General features: G+C 49.0%; 1 protein-coding gene across 1 annotated transcript in view; it reads left to right on the top strand.

The window, feature by feature from the left end:
- Nucleotides 1–26,661, top strand: part of MYO18B (myosin XVIIIB) — a 242,026-nt gene that overhangs the window by 162,439 nt on the left and 52,926 nt on the right. Inside the window, exons 35-39 of the mRNA XM_081802559.1 lie at nucleotides 7,207–7,320; nucleotides 8,618–8,734; nucleotides 10,909–10,992; nucleotides 11,972–12,109; nucleotides 14,131–14,316. Of these exons, the coding sequence (XP_081658685.1) occupies nucleotides 7,207–7,320; nucleotides 8,618–8,734; nucleotides 10,909–10,992; nucleotides 11,972–12,109; nucleotides 14,131–14,316 (639 nt within the window). The remainder of the gene's footprint in view (nucleotides 1–7,206; nucleotides 7,321–8,617; nucleotides 8,735–10,908; nucleotides 10,993–11,971; nucleotides 12,110–14,130; nucleotides 14,317–26,661) is intronic.

Raw genomic sequence — 26,661 nt, 5'->3', positions numbered from 1 at the left:
GCAACCCTCAGTTTGTGTGGAAGGAAATTCTTAAAGTCTGTTCAGTCACGTAGTACCTGAGCAGTCCTGAGATCCTATAAGACAAAATTAGGAAGTACTCTTTTTTTTTAATTGCATTTTTATTGAAGTAGAGTTGACATACAATAGTAGTATATTATGTTAGTATATATGTTAGTATCCTGTATTAGTTTCAGGTGTACAATGTAGCAATTCGACAATTCGTGCGTCATGAAAGGCTCACTATAGTAAGTGTAGTTACCGTCTGTCACCGAGGAAGGACTCTTAAACCCTCAAAGAAAGAGACTGAAAACAAGTAAAAGGAGGTCTGTTTTACTCAGCAGGTGGGAAGCCCATGCCACAGGGCTGGCAAGAAAAAGCGGTGGATTTAAAATTCAGTTCAGGGGCGTCTGGGTGGCTCAGCCGTTAAGCGTCTGCCTTCGGCTCAGGTCATGATCCCGGAGTTCCGGGATCGAGTCCCACATCGGACTCCCTGCTCGGCGGGAAGCCTGCTTCTCCCTCTCCCACTCCCCCTGCTTGTGTTCCTGCTCTCGCTATCTCTCTCTCTGTCAAATAAATAAAAAATATTAAAATAAATAAATAAATAAATAAAATAAAATTCAGTTCAGGTCCTGGCCCCATTCACCGCTGAGAAGCTGTGTGATCTTGACAAGTTCACTAACCTCTCTGAGCCTCAATTTCTTCATCGATAAAACGGTGATGAAAGTATCTACGTCACAGAGTTGTTACATGTTACAAATAACATATTCATGGCAAGCATCCAGAGAGTGGTTACGATTATCCCGCTACTGATAATGATTATTTTTACTCTGAAGAAGATGGAAACAGTAAATACTCAGAGAGCATTTCGATGCATCAATAAATAATGATCCTCTAGCACAAGGTAAGGAAAACGATGGAATGGTTAATAGATGCTCAAATGGTTTCATCAAGGCCACAGAGAGTAAGCGCCAGATGGTCTTAGGAAATTTCCCCTTGGGGTCACTGTCATCAGACTTTTGAGCCGGATAGACCATTGGTGGACCTGGCCTGACATTTTTAATATGTTTGCATTTAATAAGTTTGTTCGATATCAGGACCCTCTGTAGTTTGAGATGCTGATAATTCCGTTCAGGGAAGGCCCTCCTACTGAAGGTTAATTCTTCTGAGTGCCCTGATGGGATGTTAAGGACTGGAATGTGTTGAGATTAGCCCACCAGTGACACCATTTCTTAGAATGCTTCCCCATGGCATTTGTGATGACAGGTCCTTAAATCCTCCACGTTGTTCAGCCAGACCCAGAAATCAGCGTTCTAATCGCTCCGCTGAAATACCAGCATTTTCCCTCTCCCTGCCTCATTCCATATGTCTCACCCACTCATCTAGTAGCTTAGTAAGTCCAAAGCAAACATTTTCGCCAGGTATTTAAAGCAGGCAGATGGCTTTGCATGGGAAAGTAATGCTATTCATCGGGTTGTAGTTGATGTCTATGTGATGGGAATCTCAATTGCCCTCCGGGGGAATGAACGGAGGGGGATGGTGCAGAGAGAATGAACTCAGCAGGAGGGAAAGACTTGTGTGCAGAGTGGGCTGTGTGGGGGCCCAGGAAGAGCAAGGGCTCGGAGTCCCACTGACTTGAAGGGCAAGTCCCTTCCCCTGCCCCGCATACAGTTTCCTCTTTTGTACCATGACGTGGGCTGATTCCTGCTGTGCAGGGCTGCTGTGGGCCACAGTGATTATGAACGTTGAGTGACCCCCACAGTGCCTCATAGAGTCAGTGTGGGAGAACTCTCATTTCCTCCTCTTTTTCCCATTGAACAATCAGGAAGGGGCAATATTTATCCCCCTATGGGGAGGGATGCATACACAGAATAGATAAAGAATGAATGATTGTGATTCTACGGCAGGATTTTGGATGGAGCTACATTGATCCAACAGCTTTGGCAGGATAGGATCAAGGAACACTATCACCTGTGGTTTCGAGTGTTTACTCTGTGGCTGACACTGTGCATGTCCTATCTCCTCTAATTTGTTCACTCATTCTGTATCTGGCTCCTGGCCACCCAGTTCCAACTGGCTCAAGTGGGGAAAGGGAAGTTATTGGACAAAATATCTGAAAAGTTCTGAGGCGAAATCTACCTTCAGGCTTGGCTGGATCTAGGTGCTCCAACCATGTCATTGAGAATGTGTTTCCTGCCTGAGCACCGTTGGTGTCACCTTCTAGTCTAGGCAGTCTTTTCTTTCTTGCTAGAAAGAGGGCCACCAGACACTCTAAGCTAATCCTGCAACACAAAGAACAAACTTTGTTTCTGTAGTCCTAGCAAAATTCCCGGCATCAGCCAGGCTATTATCCCACCACGAAGCCCTCTGGCCAACAGGAAGTGGTGCTCTGATTGGCTGGGCGGAATCACATGCCCTTCTCAAAGCTTGATAGTTGTGTGTGTGTGTGTCGGGGCAGGGGGCGGTCAGCTCCATCAGAAGCACGTGGACATTTGGGGGATGGACATTTTTTTGCAGGGAAGATGGGGTGCCACTATCGAAAGAAGGGAGAGTCGATGCTGTGCAGATACATCACAAAATTTCCCATATAAAGCATCTGCCATGGGCACCCCTACTCTAGAATGCAGCGTAATGGCTCAGAGTGGGATTCGTATCCCAGGTCTGAAGCTTAATAATTATGAGACCCTCAGTAAGTCACTTGACTTCTCTATCCTCAGCACCATGTCAGGCCTGGAAATAGATAGAAATCACCAGAGACTTATCCCCCTAACCCTCTCCACCCTGTGTCTTGGAGGTCCAAAAAGGACCCCAGGATCGCTCATCCATGCAGATGGATGGTGACTTGGAGCCGAAACACATGAGGCGCCCCTGCCCCCCTCCCTGGGATCCTCATAGCCACACTGGCTATGAGGACGGGAGAGCAGACCCCAATAACCCTTACCAAGGGGAGTCCGTGCTGCCCTGTTCCCTTCTGCTCTCTGATTGCCCTTCTTGGAGCGCCCCCCTGAAGGGATGGTGTTTGCCAAGAGGTGGTGGGCCGGGTCACTCCCCTGAAGAGTCTGATCTCAGCCCCAGCATGACTTGCCACCTGACTTCATAAAATTGTCACTCAAACAGTCCCCACATGGAAATAACGTGCGGTGAATTATTCTTACGGAGGGTCATCCATAATGGAAAATCAGCCCGAGATGGCCCTGTATTTCTTCCCACTCCCTAAAGTGTAATAAATTGAAATTTTTAAAGCTCGGCATTTAGATGGCTTGTCAGCAGCAGCCCAGAGCCTGCCCAGTGGAAACGTGGGGCTGCAGTGGGAGGGAGAGTGGGGGGGTGGTTCTGGCCTTGCCTGACCAGATCCTACTGGCTTGTGAGCCTCCGGGGTTGGCATCCTCCCCCTCCCACCCCAGTCTGCCAGGAAGCCTGGAACTCCTCCTTGAGATGGTGGGAACCGAGACCCTGCCTCATCCTGGTGGTAGGAGGTTGACGGCTCATCCGGCTGCCATTTCCTTTCATTCTCCTGGCTTCTACAATGGGGTTAACCACTGCCCCCCCCCCACTTAGGCCATTAAGGGAAGGAAAGGGACAAACAGCACTGACAACCGCCATCACTTTTCTAGGGTTTTCTCAGTGCCAGGCACAGTGTTGAGCACTGTCCTGATACCACTCACACACTATGCAGGATCCCATAGATCCTATGGTGGTGACGCTCCCCCATTTTACAGATGAGGATACTGAAGCGTGAGGTTAAGACCTGCTGAGAGAGGCCAATCCTCCAGGTCTGGCTCCATGCCCAGGCTCCAACCCCTACACGTGGTGGGATTTGGCACTCAGCAAGTGTCAGTGAGTGTTGGTTTCCGCATCATCCTCGTCCCTTGGGGATGAACTTGTTTATTGGGGATGATGCGCGTGTCCTTGGCGCCACCACATTGATTCATTGATTCAACCTCTGAGTTCTGTCCATTGTCTCCGATTGCTCCACCTCACATTCTGCAGCCCCCAGCCTGGTCCCGGACCTCAGGACACTTCCCCGGGGGGCTCCCGAGATAGCACCAAGCCACTGAGCTAACCATTCGCTCTGCAACTGAGCTTTCTCTTTATCATAATCCGTCCTCCCCATGTGGTCTGGGGGGCAGTGGAGCCCAGCAGGAAAGAGCCTGGACTCTGGAGTTGGACCAGCCAGGCTTCTCTGTGGACCAGCTGCGTGACCGTGGGCAAGTCCTTTCCGCTCTGTGAGCCCCGGTGTCCTCCTATATCAGGTGGTCCTAAAGGTGGTGCCCTGCTCCCAAGAGGTCTTGTGGGGCTTTTATGAAGCAAGACAGAGAGAGCACAGTGTCCTGGAAATGGTCCCCAAATGACAGTAGCGGGTGCAAATGTTAATGCCAAGACCCACCAGGGCCAAGATAATCCTATCCCTAACCCAGAAGCAGCTAAGAATAACACCAACAGCCATGTCCATCTCTGCCCGGAGATGAATCATCCCGCTCTCAGCTTGCTCCAGGGAGATTGGGGAAAGGAAGGAGCATTTCTTAATCAGGCATCTTATACCACCTGGAAAATGGAGATACAAACAGAATCTTCTCGCTCCGGGGAGGCTCTGAGGACCAGGGCATCATGCTGCCAAAACCCTCAGCCCACAGAGGAGCTCGGCAGATGGGAAGTGCTGTCCTCGTATTTGGGGCCACACTGTTCGGTTCCTGACAGGAATTCTTGCTTGCCTCTTGGCCATGGGCCCGGCAGCTTGGCCTGGCAGTGGGGGCCTGTAAGATGCCTCCTTTCCACTGTTAGTTACCTGATCTCACCTCCCACGATGGCCCACCTGCTCCTGCCCGCCAAACGTTTTCTTCTTGGCACACCCTACGGTGTGTCCTCACTGGCTGCCCCTTTTCCAGGGTTGTTCCCTAAAGCCCATCCTCCCCACAGCAGCCAGGGGTAGGTCATTCTACTCCTCCTCCTCCTTCTCCTCCTCCTCCTCCTCCTCCATCAACGGTTTCCCTACAGACTGAAAATGAAGTTGCACTTTGCTCGCTAGCCTCAGTAATGTGCTCCCCGACCCCATCCACTCCTTCAGCATCCTCCCCACCTTCCCCTCCCTGTCCAGCAGTCCAGCCACACTGGCTACCTTTCTGTCCCTCAGCACCACTTTCACTTTTGTTCTTGTTCCTGCCTCAGGACCTTTGCACCAGCTGCTGCCTCCACTCAGGGCACTGTTTCTTCCTCCTCAAATTGTACATGGCTGTCTCCTTGCATCTTTTTGGTCTTAGCTTAAATGCCTCTCCTTAGTCAGGCCTCTGCCTGCAGGGAGTCCTCCTTGCCACCTCCCTGCCTTGCCAGAGGCCCTGGGGTCACCAGCGGGAAGATAAGACTGTGCCTGACTTCTCATTCACCCTGTCCATGATGCTCCCCCAGCTCCGCAGCACTCTCCGTGTGTCTCAGCCCCCACACTGAGGGAATGGGCTGAGTTCGCTGCAGGAATACATTGTTCTTGGGGGCTTGGAAAATGGGGTGGGGGAGGGGTTTGTGGATCATGGCTGCGGCAGTGAAGTGGGGCTGGAACGAGAGGTTAGTGTGAGAAAGCTGTGGGAGAAGGTTAGGGGCTCGATTTCCCCATGTGTAAAATGGGGATATTAGCAGCTCTCAAAGATGAGGATTACAGGTCAAAATGAAAGCAGAACCTTTCCCTCGGCACTCTACAGGAGATATTCGAATTGGTGGTGACCCCCATTCTCCCCACCTTCCATTGTCATTATTATTACTCTAACATCTGGGCTGAGCTTCTGATATTCTGGGGAAGACATTCTCTGCCCAGTTTGGAAGGAGATGAAAATGATCCCAAGGTGGGCTCTACCCACAGAGCATCCCCCCGACCTTGGCCAGTTGTCCTGGGGTGGCCTCCACCTTGGCTCAATTATTTTCCTTTTATAGATCAATGGGGCCCCTCACTTGCTCCGTGGCCTCAGGCACCAGAGATTGTATGCGTGTCATTTCACGGGGCACTAGCTTGCTTTTTTTTTTTTTTTTCTTGTCTGGAAGCACCAACATTACTATTATTAACTGTTTTGGAGGGGCAGTGGCCTGACAGTGAGAAGGTCTGCTAGTCTGGACAATACAAGGGGCTGTCTTCACTCCTTGCAGCTGTGTGACTTCAGGCAAGGCACTGTCCCTCTCTGAGCCCTGAGCATTTTCCTTAGGTGATTTCTGAGGCTGTTTTCTGCTCAGAGATTCTAGGGTTTGGAAATCAAGGGGAAACTGCCAATTGCAGAATGGACTTAGGGATTGTGCCCGGATGTGGTTTTCTCCAGCAGGGAATGTCTGTCTTCTGGGGCCATGTAGGTACTTGGACCTATTAGATGGCCCCACTTTGCTAAGGTAGGAGGCCTGCTGTGTGCAGGCGGGTGAATGGATGAGAAAGAAAAGAGTGAGAAAGAGAAACTTTATTTAGGTCAGTGGCTCTTAATCTTCCAGAAAATGCTCACATGGCAAATAGTTTACATACCATTTAAAGGGGGTGTACAACCCTGAAACCTGGTTAAGAAATGTCTATATGAGGGCATTTGGGTGGCTCAGTCTGATTTTGGCTCACATCATGATCTCAGGGTCCTGGGATCGAGCCCAGCTTCGGGCTACCCGCTCCCCGCTCAGATGGGAGTCTGTTTGTCCCTCTTTCTCTCTCTCTGTTTCTCCCCCAGCTTGTGCTCACTCTCTCTCTCTCTCTCTCAAATAAATAAAATCTTTTTAAAAAATAAAAGAAACGGCTACTTGGCGAGTTCCCACTGACTTTCAAGCACCTCCTCCAGGAAGCCTTCCCTGACTTCATCCTGTGTTCCCAGTGGCTCCGTGCCTTCCTTCCTGTGCTGCTCAAGGAGGCTGTCCCTGCCTGTCTCCCCCTCTCCAGGCTGACTGTTCCCTGCATGCATTAAGTGGGTGTCAGCAAATATTTGCTGAGCGGAGCTGGGGCCCAGCTCCTGGCACCAAAGCAGACTAGCCTTATTTCATGGGACAGTGCCTGTTCAATTTTGAGTTAGCTCACAACCTGGCCGCCTCAGATGCAAACACAGCCGCTTCCCCTCGTTGTGGGTTGATGAATAGTTGCGAAGACATGGGAATCGTCTGTAAATTATTCTGCCACCCGAGAGGGGCCGAGCCGGAGGGGAAGGGCATTCAAGGAGGCGGCCTCACGAGGCTCTTGTCTTCTCATCCTCCTGCCTGGTGCAGCTGGAGCAGAGCGAAGCCAAGTGTGAGGATGCTTTGAAGACACAGAAGGCACTGACCGCGGACCTGGAGAACATGCACAGCGAGCTGGAGAACATGACCCGGAGCAAGAGCCTGGTACCTGTCCCTTCCTGGAGCTGTGGGGCCCCGGGCCAGCTCAGGGCTCTGGGGACTTGCGTAGGCCCACTCTGTGCTCAGCACTGTAGGAGGGAAAAAGGGCACTTATTGGGGACTTCCTGGGTCAATACTCTGAGAGCACAGACATCCTCCTATGAGCTGAACATTATAAAGGTATAAGGGCATACGTGAGGGCCAACTATGTGTTCACCCCTGCAAAGGTAGACCTAATGTGTGCTCAGCACTGTGGGGATGCGTTCAGTAGGGTCCTATTGTTTGCTCAGCACCCTACCTGGGAACGAAAATGCAGTGTGCTCACTGCTGTAAGTGGTCCCCAGGCACCTGTTGTAGTCCTACTGTGTGCTTACCACCATAACAGGGGACTTGGTCATTATAATTGGGCTAGTATATGTTTGTTCTTACAAGTGGAGACAAGGGTGTCCCTCATGGGCCCACTTAGACTCACTCCTATAAGGGACCCAGCCGTCTATTATGAACCTACTGTGTGCTCGCCACTGAATGGGGGGAAATGAACATATATTATGAATCTTATATACTGGTGAAAATTGGGTGTGTGTTTCTAAGTCACCTGTCTGAGCATACAAGGTGGGCTTAAATTTTTACACCACATGTGAAATCCTAAAGTTTAGGTATAGGCATGGACTTACAGGGAAACGCTTGTCTCTAGATCCCTACTGGACCTTTTGTTCCAGATTTTGTTGGCACCAGATTAAGAGGAACTTGCCGACAAACATTCACACGCGTGCACACACACACGCACACACACACAAAAGAACGCACACTCACCTACAAAATCACCAGACACACAAATAAATGCCCTCCTAGGTAAAATATGCATCTAATTTTGTCCATCCACCCAAGACATATTTACTGAGCACCTGCTGTATGCAGGCTTCGTACTGGGGTTATATCTGTGAACAGAACAGAGTCCCGGTTCTCAGGGAGATTCCGGGGGTTTGTACTCACGCGCGTGTCCCAGGCACATTTCAAATGAACATGAAATGTGAGCCCATGTGGGCTTACACAAACATCTATCCATTCACATGCACACATGCTGCGTTCACACAGCCACATGTGTGCTCTGAAACACACACACACACACACACACACCCCATGCACTGATACACCCATGACCTCCTTTCAGGTACATGGTCACTCATCTGACACACTCACAGGTGAACCCCTCCCCCCACTTTGCTCTTCATGAGGCCCCTGCTGTCCCCTCCCACCCACCCTTCTGCCCCCCCACCCCCACCCTTGTCCTGCCTCCTGCCAGGTGGACGAGCAGCTGTACCGACTACAGTTTGAGAGAGCAGATCTGCTGAAGCGCATCGACGAGGACCAGGATGACCTGAACGACCTCATGCAGAAGCACAAGGACCTCATTGCTCAGGTACTGATGGAGAGTGGAAGAAGGCGTGGCGGCCTTGGGCCCGGCAGGTGGGGCATGTTGAGAAGGTGTTGGGCCGCTCTCTGGTCTTAGGACCTGGGAGGGATAAATGCCACAGTGATAGATAGGAATGGTGAAATTTCATGTCCTAATGGAGGAGGGTGTCACCTTCAGATGGGTGTGCATTCCTGGAAGACATTTCCACCAGGAAAAATTGTGATTTATGTATGCATATATCTACACGTCCATCCTCCCATAGACCCTTCTAACTACCCATCAAAATATTCATCCATCCACCATTCATTTGCTCGTCTGTCCACCCATTCACCTATCCTCATTTTTATCCACCCATCTACCCATTATTCCACCTGTCCTCCCACCCATCCACCCACCTACCTAGCCACTCACCTATCCATCCATCTATCCATCCATCCTTCCACCCACTTATCCATTCATCCATCTGTCCTTCCATCTGTCTATCCACCTCTCCATACATCTATGTCTATATCCATTCATTTATTTAATATTTACTGTGCCTCCACCATGTGTTAGGTACTGTGTGAAATGCCAAGGATACTGGGTTAAGAAAAGCACGTCCCATCCCTGTGTTCACGTGCGGTTTCATGGGCTGAGCAGACCTTCTCACATAATCACCCAGAACAGAGGGGGCGCTTGCAGAATGAGCTTAGAGTCCAGAGAGGAAATGAACATGGTTCTGCGAATCTTGACCTAGGTTGGAGGTCAGGGAGGGCTTCCTTGGGGAGGTGGCTCTCAGAAGGAGATCTGAATGAGGAACAGGAGTTAATTAGGTTGGGTGGAATAGTGAAAGTTGCAGGAAATGTTCCAGGCAGATGGAACAGCATGTGCAAAGGGCCTAAGGTGGCACATTTGAGAAGCTGGAAGGAGGCCAGTGAGGAGTGTGGGCCCAAGATGAACTCAGCGAGGCCAGCAGAGCAGGGCCAGATCAGGGGCTCATAGACTGAGAGGAGTTTGGATTTTATTTTATGTGTGATGGGAATTATTGGCAAGTTTCTTAGGGGTCAGAGCAGGAGGGAGAGGGTCAGCCGGCTTGTACCGGGGAGGTAGAGTGGACATGGGTGGGTGGATGGACCCAGGATACAGTCAGGAGGCACAATGGTAAGATGGGGTGCAGCAGAGGCTTTGGGGTAGAACAGGCAGATGAATGATGAGGATCCCTGGCAGGTTTCTGATAACGGGGGAGAGCAGCTCCCTCCAGGAGTAAGGAGCATCTTCCCCACGTTATACCCCAGAGGGGATCCATGGTACATTGCCTGCCAGACTTCAAATGCATCCTACCGAGATGAGATCTGACGGAATTTCTGCCAAACAAGGAATAATGGTAACAAAAATAACCAACTATTGGGGCGCCTGAGTGGCTCAGTCGTTAAGCGTCTGCCTTTGGCTCAGGTCATGGTCCCAGGGTCCGGGGATCGAGCCCCACGTCGGGCTCCCTGCTCAACGGGAAGCCTGCTTCTCCCTCTCCCACTCCCCTTGCTTGTGTTCCCTCTCTCGCTGTCTCTCTCTGTTTGTCAAATAAATAAAATCTTTAAAAATAAATAAATAAATAAATAAATAATTTAAATAATAAAGACATGTGGAAAATAGAAAGTGAAGGGCCCTCCCACCCCCTGGAATTCCTCTCTTCCAAGATAATCACACTTAACAGTTTGGTTCTACTTTTTTTAAGGACATTTGTAGTCTCCACTGCCTCATTTCATCTCTGAACAAACTCTGTGTAGAGGAGCTAAGCAGAGACTCTCAGCTCATTTTACAGATGGGGATACTGAGGGACAGAGAGGCCAAGGCCATTATCCAAGTCTAGAATCCCAGTCACCTGACACTCGGGAATTCTCTTCCCTCTGAATCTGACCCTGGTGCTGTGGCCAGCCCATTTCTGTCTGGGCTCCCAAGAGTGTCTGATAGTGTGCTGGGCGGTTGACCAAAGCCATGGGCTTACATAATGGGAGTGACTCAGCAGACACGGAGATGGACGATGTGGGGAGAATGTGAGCAGTAACTGTTTGGAATGAGTTCTTGTCATGGAAGCTCTGAGAGTCTTAGACATCTGGGGGTGGGGATGGGGAGAAGGGCTCGCCATCGGTAGTTTCCCAGCAAAGTCTCAAGGTGACATTTTTTTTTTTTTTTTGTCTCACTAGTCTGCTACTGACATTGGGCAGATCCAAGAACTGCAGCTACAGCTGGAGGAAGCCAAGAAGGAGAAGCACAAACTTCAAGAACAAGTATGTGCTCAGAGCTGCCCTTGTGGCAGGGAGGAAGGGAAGGGGTCTCTCTGGGACCTCCCCGTTTGGATCCTGGAAAACTGTCCCTCATCCATCCATCCATCCGTCCATCCCCACTCACTCAACTTCACCTGTGCACCAAATGAATTGAGAACAATCCCAGCAGACACACACACACACACACACAGACTTTTGCTCTTGCTAGTTCAGCCTCCACACATGCCCTGCGCAGCAAAACTCATCAGCCATTCCGTGCAAGATTTTCCTCCTCTGAGAAATGTTTCCAAGGAGAAAGGGATGGTCGGGGTGAGACAGGATCCTCGTCTTTTGTGAAATCCTCCTTTGAAGCCATGGTTCTTCCAAACACCCCTGGATTTCACTCATCAGCTAGAGGGTTGTTCTTATCCATGCAATTCTCAAAGCCCTTCTAGAACTGTTGCATATGCCTGCTTAGGGTTTCTGCCTACATGATGGTGCCTCGAGCAAATGTCCATAGGCGTAACACCAACAGCACAAAAATAATAGCGGCATGGGGCTTCTGCTGGGTACTTATTATATACCAGGTACTAATTGCCGTCAAATCCTCACACACACAAAAGTGAAAGAATGAGCTCAAGGAGGGGAACTGGCCTGCCCAGGTGCCTCCTGCTGGAAAGTGGCAGAGCCTGGCTTTGAACTCTGATGCATGTGCTTGGCTCCCAGGCCCACTCTTGGTTGCGTGCTGGGATGCCGAAGCTTGCTGATTGAAAGTCTTGTGTTGGATGCTGAAGACACACAGGAAACATCACCTCCAGCTTCTGCGGCCCAGGGGCAGGGGCTGGTGGGAGGGTACCAGCAGTCTGGGCTTGTCCCTTGAACTTGTACTACCAGAGCCAGAAGGAGGCGGTGTGGATGCGCCTGGGGCTGAGTCCTGCATGTGTCTCGATGCTGGGACTCGGGGCCAGCAGGTGGCCAATGGACATCTCGGGTTCACCCGCAGCTGCAGGTGGCTCAGATGCGCATCGAGTACCTGGAGCAGTCCACCGTGGACCGAGCCATCGTGAGCAGGCAGGAGGCAGTCATCTGTGACCTGGAGAACAAGACGGAGTTCCAGAAAGTGCAGATTAAGAGATTTGAGGTATTTGTGGATGTGTAAATATTATTTAGGCCGAGAGCAGTGGGGCTTTTGTGTAAGCCCTGTCCGTCCTCCGACTATCCCTCCATCCGCTCATGCCTTTCTCTGGATCCATATTCCTCCTCCATCTCCCATCCATGTTCCTCCTCTCTGCTCCCTACTTTCTGCCTGCCTTCAACCGCAAGGTCTCATAGGTACCTATCCGTCCAGCCTACCCACCTCCGTCCACCTCCGTCCCCCTCCATCCATCATCCCCCTTCTCTCTCTCCTTCCTTCCTTTCTCCAGTCTCTTCTCTTCCTCTGATCTTTCCCTTTCTTCAGACCTTGACCCCTCTGTCTGTCCACCTTTTTATCCACTGATCCTGTTCTGCCCATCTCCATCCACCCACTCGTGCACTTACGCACATGACACTCGCTTTGAGCAGAAATCCATTTTGCAGGTTAAATAACCTGCCCAAGTGTGTACCAGACTCTGGTTTAGGCACATGGGAGACAGATGTACAAAAAAGCAGATTCTGCTTTCCAGAAACATAGAGTTTTGTAGGAGATGTGGGTGAAATATGTACATGAAGACCCATAATACGGAGAGAGGGCTGGGAGGTTTGGGAGATGGTGTTCTTTTCAAGCTGGGGAATCAGGGAGGCTTCCAGGAGAAGGTGGCATTACTGCTGGACCTTGAGAAGGGCAGGTAAGACATAGATGGGCTGGGGCAGGGTTCAATGATTACATTCACCTTTAGCTCTGCAGGCCACTGACACGAGCCACCGCCCAGTGGACGTCACCACTGTCAAAGCTGTTTCTCATTAGCCACTCCCCTGGAAGTTCGTGTACATAATGTCGGGCTCTATCAGATTTTTCATTTGTTTTTTTATTTTTTAACTTGATTCTAGCATAGTCAAGTGATAGCAGAGAAGAAAATAAAATTACGATTAAAAAAAAACTTTCAGTGGCAGATTCTATGTCCAAATTCACTTCCCCCCTCTGCCATCATGATTTGAATTTCGTAGACTCCCAGGTCCTTGAGATGAGGTGCCTTGGGGACACCATTTGAGAACTGCTTTTCTTCCTTTTAACTCCCCTGCTGCCCTTTGAAATTGTTGCTAAACTCCGTTTGAAAGGCGAAGGGCAATTGAAGAGTAAAGCTTTTCTTTTAGACCATTATTCAGTCTCTGATCTGGAGAGGGGCTCCGCGACCGTCAGTGAGCAAGGCCCTAAAATATTCATGCAGGCTCGGGTTTAGGTCAACACTCAAGTATTTGCCCATCAGAATCGACTGGCTCCAGGCTTGTTGGCCAACTAATGAATTCTGCAGAACAGCATTTGGGTTTGTTTTCTGTAGCAATGGTGATGCCCACAGCTTCTTCCTCTCTACTGTTTCATTGTGTCCTCTTGGCTTCTCCCCCCCAGAAAAGGGAAAATGCCATAAAGCTTTAGAGCTGAGGCTCATTCATGGAAGATTTTCTGATCAAACCTCCTCGTTTTACAAATCGGGAACCCAAAACCCATACTGGGGAAGGGGTTTTGATTTCCCAACGTGGTGTGCTCCCCACTGCACAGCTTCATAGAACGATGAGGGCTGCTATAAATATTAATAATTCCCAACCCTTGTCTAGAATGTTCGATGTGCCAGGCACTGAGCTAAGCCTTCTGCGGAACTTAACGTTTCCAATTCTGACAGCATCCCTGGGACATAAATACTGTCATCATCCCTGTCTCTCAGAGAGGTTAAATAACCTGCCCAAGGGCACACAGCCAGAAAGAGGTAGTGGTGAGGATTGAACCTAGAGCGTATTCAAAAGCCAGGGTGCTCGTGCAGATGCTAGGCTGTCTCTCAGTATAGCAGTTATCATTGGCTAGGTTTTTAAAGTAAGTTCATTTCTGTATCAGAAATCAGGATTATCATCCTGATGACCTTATACAAATGCACAGAGACTCATCACAGGATTTCCCTCCCCAGAGCCCCCTGTCTCCTGCCCCTGGCCTCTATTAACAAGATGGATGTGTGCTCCCCGCTCTGACTCCAGGTCCTGGTGATCCGGCTTCGGGACAGCCTGATCAAGATGGGCGAGGAGCTCACTCAGGCGGCCAAGTCCGAGTCCCAGCAACGGGAGAGCAGTGAGTATTACCAGCGGCGCCTGCAGGAGCTGAAGGCAGACATGGAAGAGCTGGTGCAACGCGAGGCGGAGGCCAGCCGCAGGTGCATGGAGCTGGTGAGTGCTGTCCCCAACGCTGGCTCTCATCTGATGGAGGATTTCAGGTGCAGGAGTGCCCTCCTGCTTTCTGAATGGGAGCCCCCTCCAGGGCTGCACTCTGGGGGCCTTTGGGAAGCAGGGAGAAACCAGAAGGGGATGGGCAGAGAAACGACGCTGCCATTGGCTGCGGACTCTGGGGGCGGGCCCCAAGTGGACCAATGGCATTCACCACTGCTGGATGTCCACCCAGCACGTGTGCATTTCAGATTCCAGAATTTCTTCTCCTGCCTCACACATTCCACTCCAAGGGCACGTCAGCCTCGTGGGAAGAGGAAGGAACCAACGTTGATTAAATGTCCACCTTGCATGGAGGCTTACCATCCATATCATAAAATCCTCCTAAGGACCCTGTAAAGTCAGAATATTATCCCCGTTTTTCAGATGGGGAAACTGAGGCAAGGGGCCATCAACATGCCAAATCAAGGCTAGGAGTGGTACATTCACTTGCCCAAGGCTACACACTAGTAAGAATTTAAACCCAGGCCCGTCCAACACTGTAGTCTGTGCTTTTATTGACTAAACCATGCTTTGCTCCCACTGTGGTCCAGGCAACACTTAAAAATCTCTTTCCCATCAGGATGGGGAAAAAAAAAAAGAAAGAAAGTATAATAATAAAAAAATAAAAATCCGTAAAATGTAGAGTTTGGCATTTTACTAAATTTCATAGGGAAGAAAAAGGGGGGAAAAGATAAAAATGTGTTTCCTGTCCAGCGGGAAGTTCTCTCCCGTCATGTGCTGTATTTTTCCGAGCAGAGTTTCCTGCAGGAATCACAGGGCCTCTGAGAGAGCTGGCTCTTCCTTTTCCCCGTGAGGTCCGATATCCCTAAGACTCCAGGTTTCTGCTTCTGGGACCTGGGAGACATCTGGCACCCCCTTTGCCCAGCATCAGAGAGCCTTCACTGAGACAACCCAGCACCTGCCAAGACTTGGCCAGAAGGTCCCTAAATCACCATCTTTATCTCCTTCCCGCCCTGTCCACTCTGGTTTTGTGACAGGTCTCACCAACTTGTCCGCCTGCAGCAAGTATATTCCTCGGGCCACTGCCTGCCACTGCTGGGGCCCCTCTCATCAGCTTTGCCCTTGACAAGCCATCAGTGTGGCTGTCGTGTGGGGGGAGGTGAGGTTCTGCACAGAGACCTAGTTTCCCAGACAAAGTCCAAGGGCTAAGACTGGCAGTTCTTCACCTCCCATGGCCAGGGAGAGAGAAAGTCTCTTTCCTCCAGTTGACAGGATGACTTCCTCATTCACCAGCCCTGTTTCTCATGCAGCTGAGGTCCCCTCCCGCCCACTCTGGCTGGGAGCGAGAGAAAATCCCAGCCTGTCTGTCTCCTCTGATGTCTTCTTTAACTGGCCAGACACCCAGGCGTGCCGGCCAGATCAAACAGTGGCTTTCTTCCTCTTTTCTTTGTTCTTTTCTCCCTCTCTCTCCGCGCCTTCCTCCCCTTCTCCCTTTCCTTTCCCTATCCCCACTTTCAGGGACAGGTTAAGATCTTTAAAGGCCCTGCAAACTGAAAAGATTATAGAGCAACCCCCATATATGAATTAAAAAAAAAAAAACAACTGTAAAGCACGATGCTTGTGTGTATGCTGACACAAGACCTGCATCATTCTCTATTTTCTGATGGCAAGATGCTGCATAAGTTTACCGAGACTGTAATCTTCCCCTTATTTTGGCATATCTGTGCTTGGGTGGTGTATTTTCTAGGGCTGCCTTAACAAAGTAGCAAAAACTGGGTGGCCTAAAACAACAGAAATTTATTCTCTCACAGAATAAATTTGACTGAAGGTCAAAAGTCTGAAATCAAGGTGTGGGCAGCAACACACTCCCAAGGAAGTTTCCAGGGGAGAATCCTTCTCTGTCCTTCCAAATTCTGGTAGCTTCCGGTATTCCTTGGTTTGTGGTCTCATCTCTCCAGTATCTCCCATTGTCTTCATATGGTTGTTGTCTCTGCGTCTGTGTGTCTCAAATACCCCTCTGCTTTTTCTTATAAGGGCACCTATAATTGAATTTAGGGTTCACCCTGAATCCAGGTGGATTTTATCTTGAGATTCTTACCTTAATTATATCCATAAAGACATGTTTTTTTTTTCCCCCCAAATAAGTTCACATCGGCAGGTTCTAGGAGGATTTTTGGTTTTAGGGGCCACCCTTCAACCTGCCACAAGAAAGGAGAGCATGTTCTTGCCTAGCTGGTGTTCTGCAGTGATCATGCACCTCTTGTTTCTTCAGGGATTCTGTGGATTAGCAAGGCTCAGAAGGACGATGTCAGGCTGGCTGACCCTTCCTAATAGTGGATATCCCACACTCACCAACCTATTTGCCCTCGAGTACACCCCTTGCCTAAGGGCCTGGGATATTTCCACTGGGAGAAGAGAGGATATCCTCTTTTCTTGTATAATTTATTCACTAATTCATTCAACATTTGTCTATTCAGCACCAACTATGGGCATGGCACAGCAGTGGGCATTGGTGGGGAGTGGCAAGGAATCATTAAGCCCCTGCTTTGTAGAAACTCAGTGTGGATAAAACGCAGCTCAGTTGCTGAGTCCCCCCACATCCCCCATCAGTGTGGCATCCTGGTACTTCCCCAGGCTTCTCTGGGTTCACGTCCATGCCACCAATCTGCTCTCTTCCGTCCCCTGTAAGACAAAGGGACAGCTGCCCCATGCCATGCATTCTCTAATAAATTTTACCAAAAGCCTGCAAGGCAGTCAGCATTCTGGTCCTTTCCTTCGTGAGCTAGGTAGCCTCAGTTTTTCCCACGGGCCATGCCCGGTGCTCAGTGTTGGGGATCTAGCGGGGAACAAGACACATCTTTGCCCTCAAGGAGCTCACACTGAATGGAGAGATATCGCAAAAGCCATTATTCGTGTATTTTATACATTCACTTCCCATGCTTTAAGTTCAAATCTCCCTGGGAGGGATAGAATGAATTTTTTAACTCCCCAGTCCAAGCATGCATGCATGCATGCATTCGTTCATTCATTCATTCATGCTAAGCTTAGGCCCTTTGCAGATGTGGTTTTCTTTCACGTTGATACCAAGCCCAGCAGGTGGAGAATGTGGGTGGGGGGGCAGACACATGAGGCGCTTGGCCCAGGGCTGCAGTGTTGGGAGTGGCGGAGGTGGGAATGGGCGTCCCCATGTGTCCAGCTCTAAAGCTGTCACCGTGACCCCACCCTGCCCTTTCGGCCCAATCCTGCTGAGAAATGGCTCTGCCATGGGAGACCCCCGAAAAGATCACCCCCGCTGGGCCCCGGTGAGAAGCAGGAAGGATGGTGATGGATCTCCGTTTTGTGTTCCCTCCGCCTGTCCCAGACTGCGCCATTTGTCACTGTTGGTGTTGGTTTAAAGGGCTGCGAGTTGTTTCGTGTGAATGATTTACACCCCTAGCTGGCTCACCGGCACGTCCAGATCAGGATCAATTACCCCGCCAATGGAACTTCTCTTCCCGGAAAAAAGAAAAATGAGATTTTGCCATTAATTTTAGTAAATGTACTATTCCTGGTGACCCCAGGAGCCGTTATGGAGAAAAAGAATATTCTGGCTCTAAATCATTCAAGTCCCTTTGTCATGGGAGCGATGAGACAGCTCATCTGTGGATTTATGTCCTGTTGTTTTTCAATAGTTACAGAGCCCAGGGGAAACCACCTCAATCCTGGGGCAGGGTAACCGAGGGAGGTCAAGGGCAGCTGGAAGGGCTGATGGTGACAGGAAGGCCTACCCTCTGCCTGCTTTCTGCCAGATGCACCTGTTCTGGAGGCCGCACCTGTTGGGTTTACCCTCCAACACCTTGGCCTCACTCCCTAACCTCAACTTTCCTCTGAGCCAAGTGTCTTTTTCAAAACTTCCCAGGCCTTGGAAAACATAGATTAGACTTCTGCTTACTCTTAGTGCACCACCCGGTGACCCACGCCAGAAATTCCAGTGGCCTGTCCCTCTCTGGCTTACACAGATTAATGGCCAGGCCTGCTGTTTTACTCTCTTTGGGTATTTTAAAAATCCATCCCCTCCCATCTTCCTCCCATCCTTGCTTCCACTGTGTTTAATTAAGCCCCATCCCCTCTGGTCTGGGGCTCTATAGTTACCTTCCAACTTGTTTCCCCACTTTCCCTCCACTCTGGCTCGTCCCTGCAGAAGATCTTTCCAGAAGGGACACGTCTTACTGGGTTGCTCTTCAAACTAAGAAATCTTCCGTGGCTCTCCACTGTCTTCAGAACCACATCCCAGCTCCTTCCCAGAGCCTCTGAGATCTAGCCTCTGTGGATCCTTCTGCCTTTGGTTGCCTGCTTCTTATCACCTTGCATGCTCTACTCAAGCATGAAAGGCCCCAGTGCCATGTTGTTTCTTGACTCACCATCTTTGTTCCCATGCATCCCTCTGCTGCCTACTCAACCTTCAAACTCAAGTCAGGTCCCACCTCCAGGAAGTCCTTACTGTTATCCCCACCCCTTACTAGGGATGGGGGAGAGCACCTCCTCTCTCTTCCCACCTCCCCCTGTGTTCACCCCATCATGCAGACATGAATGGCCCAGGAACTGTGCCCTTGGAGATCTCAAGATCAAGAGGAGGAGATGCAGGCACCCCTAAATTGTTCTGATACAAGACGGGACGTGTGGGCAGAGGAGGAAGTGGGTTGGTATAACCAGGAGACGCAGAGAAGAGTGCGTGGAGGATGCACCACGTGGGTGTCTCAAACGATGAGGCGGTATTAGTTGTCGGCTTTGGAAGAACAGTTGTCCGATGCTGTTCATCGTGGCCTCTTCACACCTGCATTCAGGAAGTGTCTAATGAATGCCTGCTGTGTGTTAGGCAATGTCTGGGTTTCCAGAAGGGCAGAGACACACCACAGTCAGGGACATAAACACCGACTCTGTTCACCTCTTCTTCCTTTCTCTCTTTTCCTTCTTTCTCATTGCAGCTCCTCTGTTGAATGCCAGCTACAGAATCCCTTCCTCCCACCCCTACACCTGCTTCAGCTCTCACCTGTCCGCCACGTGTGTAGGTTCAGACACGTCACCTCTGTCTCTCTTTCTCTCTCATCCCGCCAAATAATTGCTTTGACTTGTGTGTGTGGGTGGAGCAAGGATGCACAGCTCCTTGGGGCTACCGTAACGAATTACCAAAAACTGGTTGTCTTAAAACAACGTAAATTTATTATTTCGCAGTTCTGGAGGCCAGAGTCTGAAATCAAGGTGTTGGCAGGACCCACAGTCCTTCTGAAGGACGTGGGGGAGAATCCGTTCTTCCTCCTACAATTTCTGGTGGCTCCGGGTGTTCTTTGGCTGTGGCAATATAACTTGAACCTCGGCCTCTGTGTCCACGTGGCTTCTTTCCCTTCTCTGCCTCTGTGTCCTCTCCTCTTCTTATAAGGGCACCAGTCATTGGATTTAGGACCCCCCCAATCCCATATGACCTCATCTTGACTAATTACATCTGCAAAGACCCTGTTTATAATGAAGTCACATTCTGAGGTTCCCAGTGGACATGAATTTTGGGGAGACACTCTTCAGCTCACTTACAGGACATTAGAAAGAGCACTGGACTTGGAGTCAGAGAGCTTGGGCAGCTAAGTTAACATGGCAGGACCTCAGTTTCACCAGCTATACAATGGGGCGGGGGTGGATATAATGCAGCCGATCTCATTGGTTGGTATTGAGGCTCAAATGAGATCATTTATCTAAAGGTGCCCAATGATAGCACACAGTAGGGACTTAATAGATATCACAGGTTTCTTTCTTCTTTCATCTCTCACTCTTCCTCTAACTGATTCTTTTTCTACTTAAACTTTATTCTAAATCTACTGGCTCTACTTCCCCATCCCATCCCATGCCCATGATGGTGGATGGTTAGTGATGTTGGGGGGAGTTAGTGCTTGTTTATTACTTACTGCATGCTGGGCCTTGGGCTAAGCACTTACATGGGTTCTCTCATTCCAACCTCTCCTTTTGAGCAAATTATCCCTATTTTACCAAAAAAGGAACTAAGAGCCAGAGAGCCTAAGCACTTTCGCCAAAGTCACATTCCCAGCAAGTGGCAGAGTCAGAATCTGACCAACTCAAACCCATTCTCCTACTCAGTAAGTTTTAGACACATAGTATTTCCTCATTCGAGTATATATATATTTTAAATTGAGTCATAAAAAGTAATATTTGGTTCTGATTCTGTAGTCTAGACTTTATTGACTTTGGGGTTTGGATAATTGTCTGTTGGGGGGGCTGGCCCGTGCCTTGTAGGATATTTCGCAACCTCCCTGCTTCTACCCATTGGATGCCAACCCCTCCCCCAACTCTAAGTCATCACAATCAGAAATATCTCCAGACATTGCCAATGTGCCCTGGGAAGCAAAAGCATCCCCATTGAGATCACTGCTCTTACGTGACCCTCACAGTAACTCTGAAGGCAAGACTCATGATATTCCCCACTTTACAGATGACCCAATAGGCTTAGCGGGGTGATGGGATGTACCCGAGGTCACAGAAAAACCGGAAGGGGCATGCACATTGGGAGGAGAGGAATTCACGGACAGGAGGAGGAGGGCAGCTTAACACCCTACACTCAGAGGGAAAGGACAAGAGTGATGTCTGTAAAACCCAGTCCCAAATTTAGGCCTGCCCCAGAGGTGACTTCACAGCAGAACCTAATTCTGAGCAGAATGGAAGGCCTTGCTGCAGACTGTGTACTTTTAATAATGTTTAAATAAAACATGGGAGCATGGGTGTGATCTCCTCACTGAGCCTGGCTTGTCAGCCACCCGGGCAAAATCATAAATAGTTAATAGACAACCACTTACGGCTCTACTTCTGTTAAATCCAACATCAATTATATATGGCCCATGAATTATTTATTGGGTGTTACTTGGGGGTGTATTTTCCACCTTTGGGGTGGGGGAGAAGTGGAAAGAAGGTGAGGCCTGAAACAGACAATGGACTAGCCATGAGGGTCTTGGCTCTCTTCTGAACTGGGGTGGGGGGGTTCCCTACTCCCCATAAGGAGGAGACCTCCCCTTGATGTGATCAAGAGGTTGGAGTGAATTTGGGTCTGGGAAGGCACTCCCAGGAGAAAAGCTTGGGCCAGTCATGTGCTAGCAAGAGTTTAACAATCAGCTCTCCAGAGCAGGTGAGTCCTGGTGTGTAGTGTTCTCAAATCCCCCACCAGGGCTGACTGCAAGCTAACAACATGACGTCACTGAACGCAGAGTTGGGAGGCCACCCTCCATGTAGGATAGAGACCAAACACTTTAAAAGCACGGATGATAGTAAAATGGTGCTAAAATAATTAGGAAGCAATGCATTTTGAGTGTGTGGTTTCCTTTGTTTTTAATATGATTTATTGACTTATAAGTTTGTACCGTTTAATTCTTAATGGTAGCTGTGTTGGACAACCGGCCTGCAAAGTTCTGGAAAATTTAACAGTTGGCTCATGCATGCTGGTAGGAACCCCTTCCTGAACACCAGTTGCTTGGAGTCTCCTTGGGGTGGGGTCACCATGCCCCAGTTAGGAGGTTATGGTGTCGAGTGGAAAGAGGGTAGCTTTGGGGTCCAAAGGCTCTTAAATCAAACCTCATGATTCACGGACTGTTTTTTTAAGTGAAATGACTTCACTGTCACAACTCTGTCATCGGAAGGTCTTTGCCTTAGTGTATCAAACGGGTATGACCCCATCTACTCTTTTCTGAGTGGTTCACCCCATGTTCTCACTCTGTCCATCACGCGAGCTCCTTTATCTTTCCCTCTTGTCCGCCTCCTCCTGTCGTCTGAGAATCTGGCCACATCTGGTAAGGACCTTAGTTTCATGTTCATTCTCGGTTTCTCTTGTTGGGTTTTCTTGGCCACCCAAAGACCCATATTTCTAAACTGTAGTTTGGAAACACAGCCCTCTCTCACCGCTTTGCCAGGAGGCGTTCACCAAAGCCCGATTTAAGGGTTTCCTTTAAAAAATAAAGCAAAAACAAAACAAAACAAAAACAAAAAAACTTCTCTGTGTTTTCCTCCTGCAAATGACCGGGAACTTCAGAGCATAAAGATGAATTATTTTGGCTGGGAACTGAAGTATTTAAAAAGGCATTCCATATGGAGGGCATTTGGGGCCATGAGCAGGGTGTAAATAATACCTCTTATGGCTCCTCTGATAGGGAGATAGCTCTCCTAATTACTGCCCTGTTATTTCAGTGTGATCCAAAATGGCCCAACACGTTTATAAACTCCCTGTTCAGACTGCTTCACTTCCCACCCATCATGGCCTCCTGCATTCTCAGTGAGCTAGCAAGGAGAGATGTGGGTATTTATATCATTGCCCCCTTCTGGGCACCATGGGCTCCTGTCTGTCTCCCTACAAAGGTTTCTCTACAAAAGAAACTTGGTCCTGAAAAGGATGTGGGACCCCATGCCACTAGCCTCAGACACGTTTCTGGGACGGAATTCTTCCAAGCTATCTTTATCCCAAAGGATGAATGTGCTTGTCTCAATTCAAGAGGTGGTATCGTCTAATGAAATGAGTTCCTTTGCGTCTGCCTCCGAGATGAGATATCTTGATAATAAAATCTATTACGGAAAGCCTACCTAGGAATAATTGGGTCTATTACTCCCCAACTTGTGGCTTTGTTTCTGCATTGAGAACAGGCTCTCCTGTAATTAATCAGAATTTAAAGTTGCTAATACTAATTACAAATAATGCATGGAGTGTTGAGATGGTGAACCGAAGAGTAGATACTAATCTTGTCCCCTGAGACTTCACCGATTGAACTTTTGTCACTTCAGACTTGCTGGAAATTAGAGTAACTTAACTGTGCAAAGTTAATTATGTTAAGAAGGAAGGGGGGGCAGGTATTGATTGAATGTTGCAGGTGTACATTAAATTATTCAAATAAATCCAATTCAAATTGTTTAGATAAGATTATGCTTCACTTAATTGCATGTCAGAGAGGCTCGGGAAGGTTAATCTTCACGATTGAAAGCAGGATCACTGGCAAGGTTAGACATCTTCAGAAGATAGTGGTCCCAAGGAAATCGAGGGGGTCCCAAATCAGACTCGATGTTCTGATTCCACACACTGATTTGGTTGGAAGGGTGATTCATCTCTTTTAGATGCCCTTTTTTATTTTGGCTGAGCTTAAACAATGAGAAGGCAGAAGGAGACCTCAAAACTTGGGGATAGGCACAAGAAGTGGGAAAGAAAATGGCTTTTACTGGGAGAAATGGCTGGTTTGGAATTGCAAGTGTAATGTAGCAGGAAAGGATGAGCGAACTGGTCTAAATTATGGCACTTTGGGTTGTAAGTGACAAACAAAATTCCAATTGGCTTAAGCGAAAGGGAATGTATTGGTTCATCCAATGGAAAATCTAGTGACCTCTGATTTCAGGTCCAGTGGAATTCAGGGGCTCAGATGATGTTGACGGGTTGAATGCAGTGTATTAGGGCCAACTCACCCCAGCTCATCAGAGCTAATTGTGCACATCTTTTCCTAACTGTGTGCTTGAGGATGTCAGGTTGGAAGATTGACAGTAGCGATTGAAGGAGAATTTATACCATGGAAATTGGTAAATGCTCCAAACCAGGGCTTCCTCCATTCCCACCCAGCCAGTTTTAAATATTCACCAGGACACCACTGGCTGAACCCTCCTCTCCATCCCCCTTCTCAGGAAGGCTTTTCTTTCGTAGGGGCAGCAGTCAGGCTGAAAAATGATCAGCAAATTAACCTCAGTGATAAGATGGTTCCTTGCACCCAACATCTCAGACAGAAGTCCAGAAGTGGCATCTCACTGATTCTGATGGGCCTGGCTTGGGGTCCCTGACCATCCCTAAAGCGAGCACCAGGGCCAGAAGGGGGTAGTCTCTGGTTGGATGGTTCTGGAAGATGTGCCCAGCCCTGCATCCGGGGGTAGAGTCAGCCCTATCCTAACCATGCTGATGGAGATTAGGGGAAGAAGAGTTCCCTCAAGGAAAACTGGAAGGACGAGGTATGGATTCCAGAGAGAAGCCCTTGGAGGGCAGAGCCCACTGCCGAGGCCCTGTCTGTGTGCCTTGCTTGACCTTCACAGGCTTTCCTCTGCTCTGCCCCAGGTTCTCTTTATGTTTTCTCTTCTCTACTTATTCTCTTGTCTCTCCCTCGACTTTTCTCCCCTTTCTGTCTTACATCTTTTCTGTGGCTCTTGCAGCTGGGAGGTCCCATAAGTAGGACAGATCAAAGAAAGGGGAAAGGAATCCAGAAGGGGAGCAGCCTGATTTTCCTTTCCCTGCTCCCCAAGGGAACAGCTCCTCTAATGGGAGGAGCTTGCCTGGAAGCCGGGGGGCCTGGATTCAGGAATCCCACTTGTGCCTTTTACTGGCTGTGTGACCTGGGGTCAGGCCTCTCCCTGAGCAGGGGCTCCCTTTCTCTCTTTCTGTAAAATGGATCGGTTCATCTCTAACGCCCTTGCTGCTGAGACAGTGTGCAAGGCTAGAATTCGGTGCTCATGGAGCTGTGAGGTTTGGGTGGGTCATGGTGGCAGCCTCCTCTGGAAGGAGCACACCCCTGCACCCCGTGACCTCTGCACAGGGTCGCAGCATCTCAAACCGGAAGCTATTTAGGCTCCTTTATCCCATCTGAGGCTTTTGCAGCCTCAGACTCAGACCAGTAGAAATTCCATGTCTGGTTAAGCAAACTGCAGTGCTGAGAAATCACTCCTTCCGCAGGCGACAGAATCCATGTGGAACCCTCCCTCTCTCTGGTGCCTTCCAGGTGGATTCTGTACCTACCACAGATTCCAGATGTGGATTCCAGATGTGTCACCTTATCTCTGGGGAGATGCAGAGAGGCACCCTTTTGCTTCTCTCAGCTGGGAGACAGCAAGGACTGTCCGGAGGGTACCACGTTGTTGTTGTTGTTGTTGTTTTAATAGCCCACGTCCCACCCCCTTTTAAAACCATAGCTAAAGCAGATTTGTGGTAAATCAAAGAAGAGCCCTCCCATCAGGCTTCCCCCATTCTTACCCTGGCCCCTGAGGCCACACCACAAAACTCCGCTTGCCATCCCATGATCCAGACCAGAGGTCAGCAAACTGTAATCCGCAGGCCAAATCTGGCCTGTCTTCCGTTTTTGTTTTGTTTTGTAAATAAAGCTTTATTAGAACTCTCTCTCTCAAATAAATAAATAAAATCTTTAAAAAAAAAAAGAACATAGTCACCACTTTTTATGTACTGTCTATGGCTGTTTTCACACTCCAGTGGCAGAGGTGACTGAGACAGAGACCACTCAGCCCATAAAATCTCAAATATTTATTATCTGGCCCTCTACAGAAAAAAAAAAAATGTGCTCACCTTTGCCCTAGAACATTGCTGGGCACATACAAGGCATGAAAAAAAAATGCATGTTGAATGAAGAAAGAGCTTGTCAGAAGGGCAAGATAAGGAAGTAAGGAGATCTAGACGCAAATCTTAGTCCTATCATTTCCCTCCTGTGTGACTTTGGTCAAGACACTCACCTTCTCTGTGTCTCTGTTCTCTTATAAAATGGGGATAGTCACTGCAACTCCTTCAGAACATTGGGAGGAAGATTTAATGAGACAATGTGTTTAAATGCTTGTCATGGTGGCTGGTGCAAAGCAAACTTAACTGTCATCACCATGAACAGTGTCTTAGTCCATTTGGGCTACTATAACAAAATATTACAGATGAGGTGGCATTTAGCCAAAAGTAATTTAGGGTTGACAACACTGGAGGCTGGGAAGTTCAAGATCGAGGCATCGGCATGGTCGTGTTTTAGTAAGGGCCCTCTTCCTAGTTTGTAGCTGGCACCTTCTTGTTGTGTCCTCACATGGTGGAAGAGGTTAGGGAGCTCTCTGGAGCCTCTTTTATAAAAGCAGTAATTCCATTCATGAGGGCTCCACCCTCGTGACCTAATCACCTCTTAAAGCGACGAATACCTTCACCTTGGGGGTTAGGATTTCATCATAAGAATTTGGGGTGGGGGAGACACAAACATTCAGACCATAGCAATCATCATCACTGCTACCACCATCACCATTGTTATCATCATCATCGTCATTATCACTATTGTTATCACTAACTACCACCATCACCTCGTCATCATTACCACCACCGCTATCCCCCCATTATCGTCAACATCACTGCCCCGTCATTACCACCACCATCATGATCCTCATCACCCCACCACCACCGTCATCATGATGTTCCCAGTTATCATTGCCACCACCACCACCACCACCATTATCATCATCACCACCATAATGGCCATCACCACCAGCACAATCATCCTCATAATGGCCATCATCATGACCACCATGACCACCACCATCATCATC

The sequence above is a fragment of the Leptonychotes weddellii genome, chromosome 13 (genome assembly GCF_054177405.1).
Source record: "Leptonychotes weddellii isolate Sample4059 chromosome 13, ASM5417740v2, whole genome shotgun sequence".
Classification (NCBI taxonomy): domain Eukaryota; kingdom Metazoa; phylum Chordata; class Mammalia; order Carnivora; family Phocidae; genus Leptonychotes; species Leptonychotes weddellii.
This window is presented reverse-complemented; position numbering and strand designations above follow the sequence as displayed.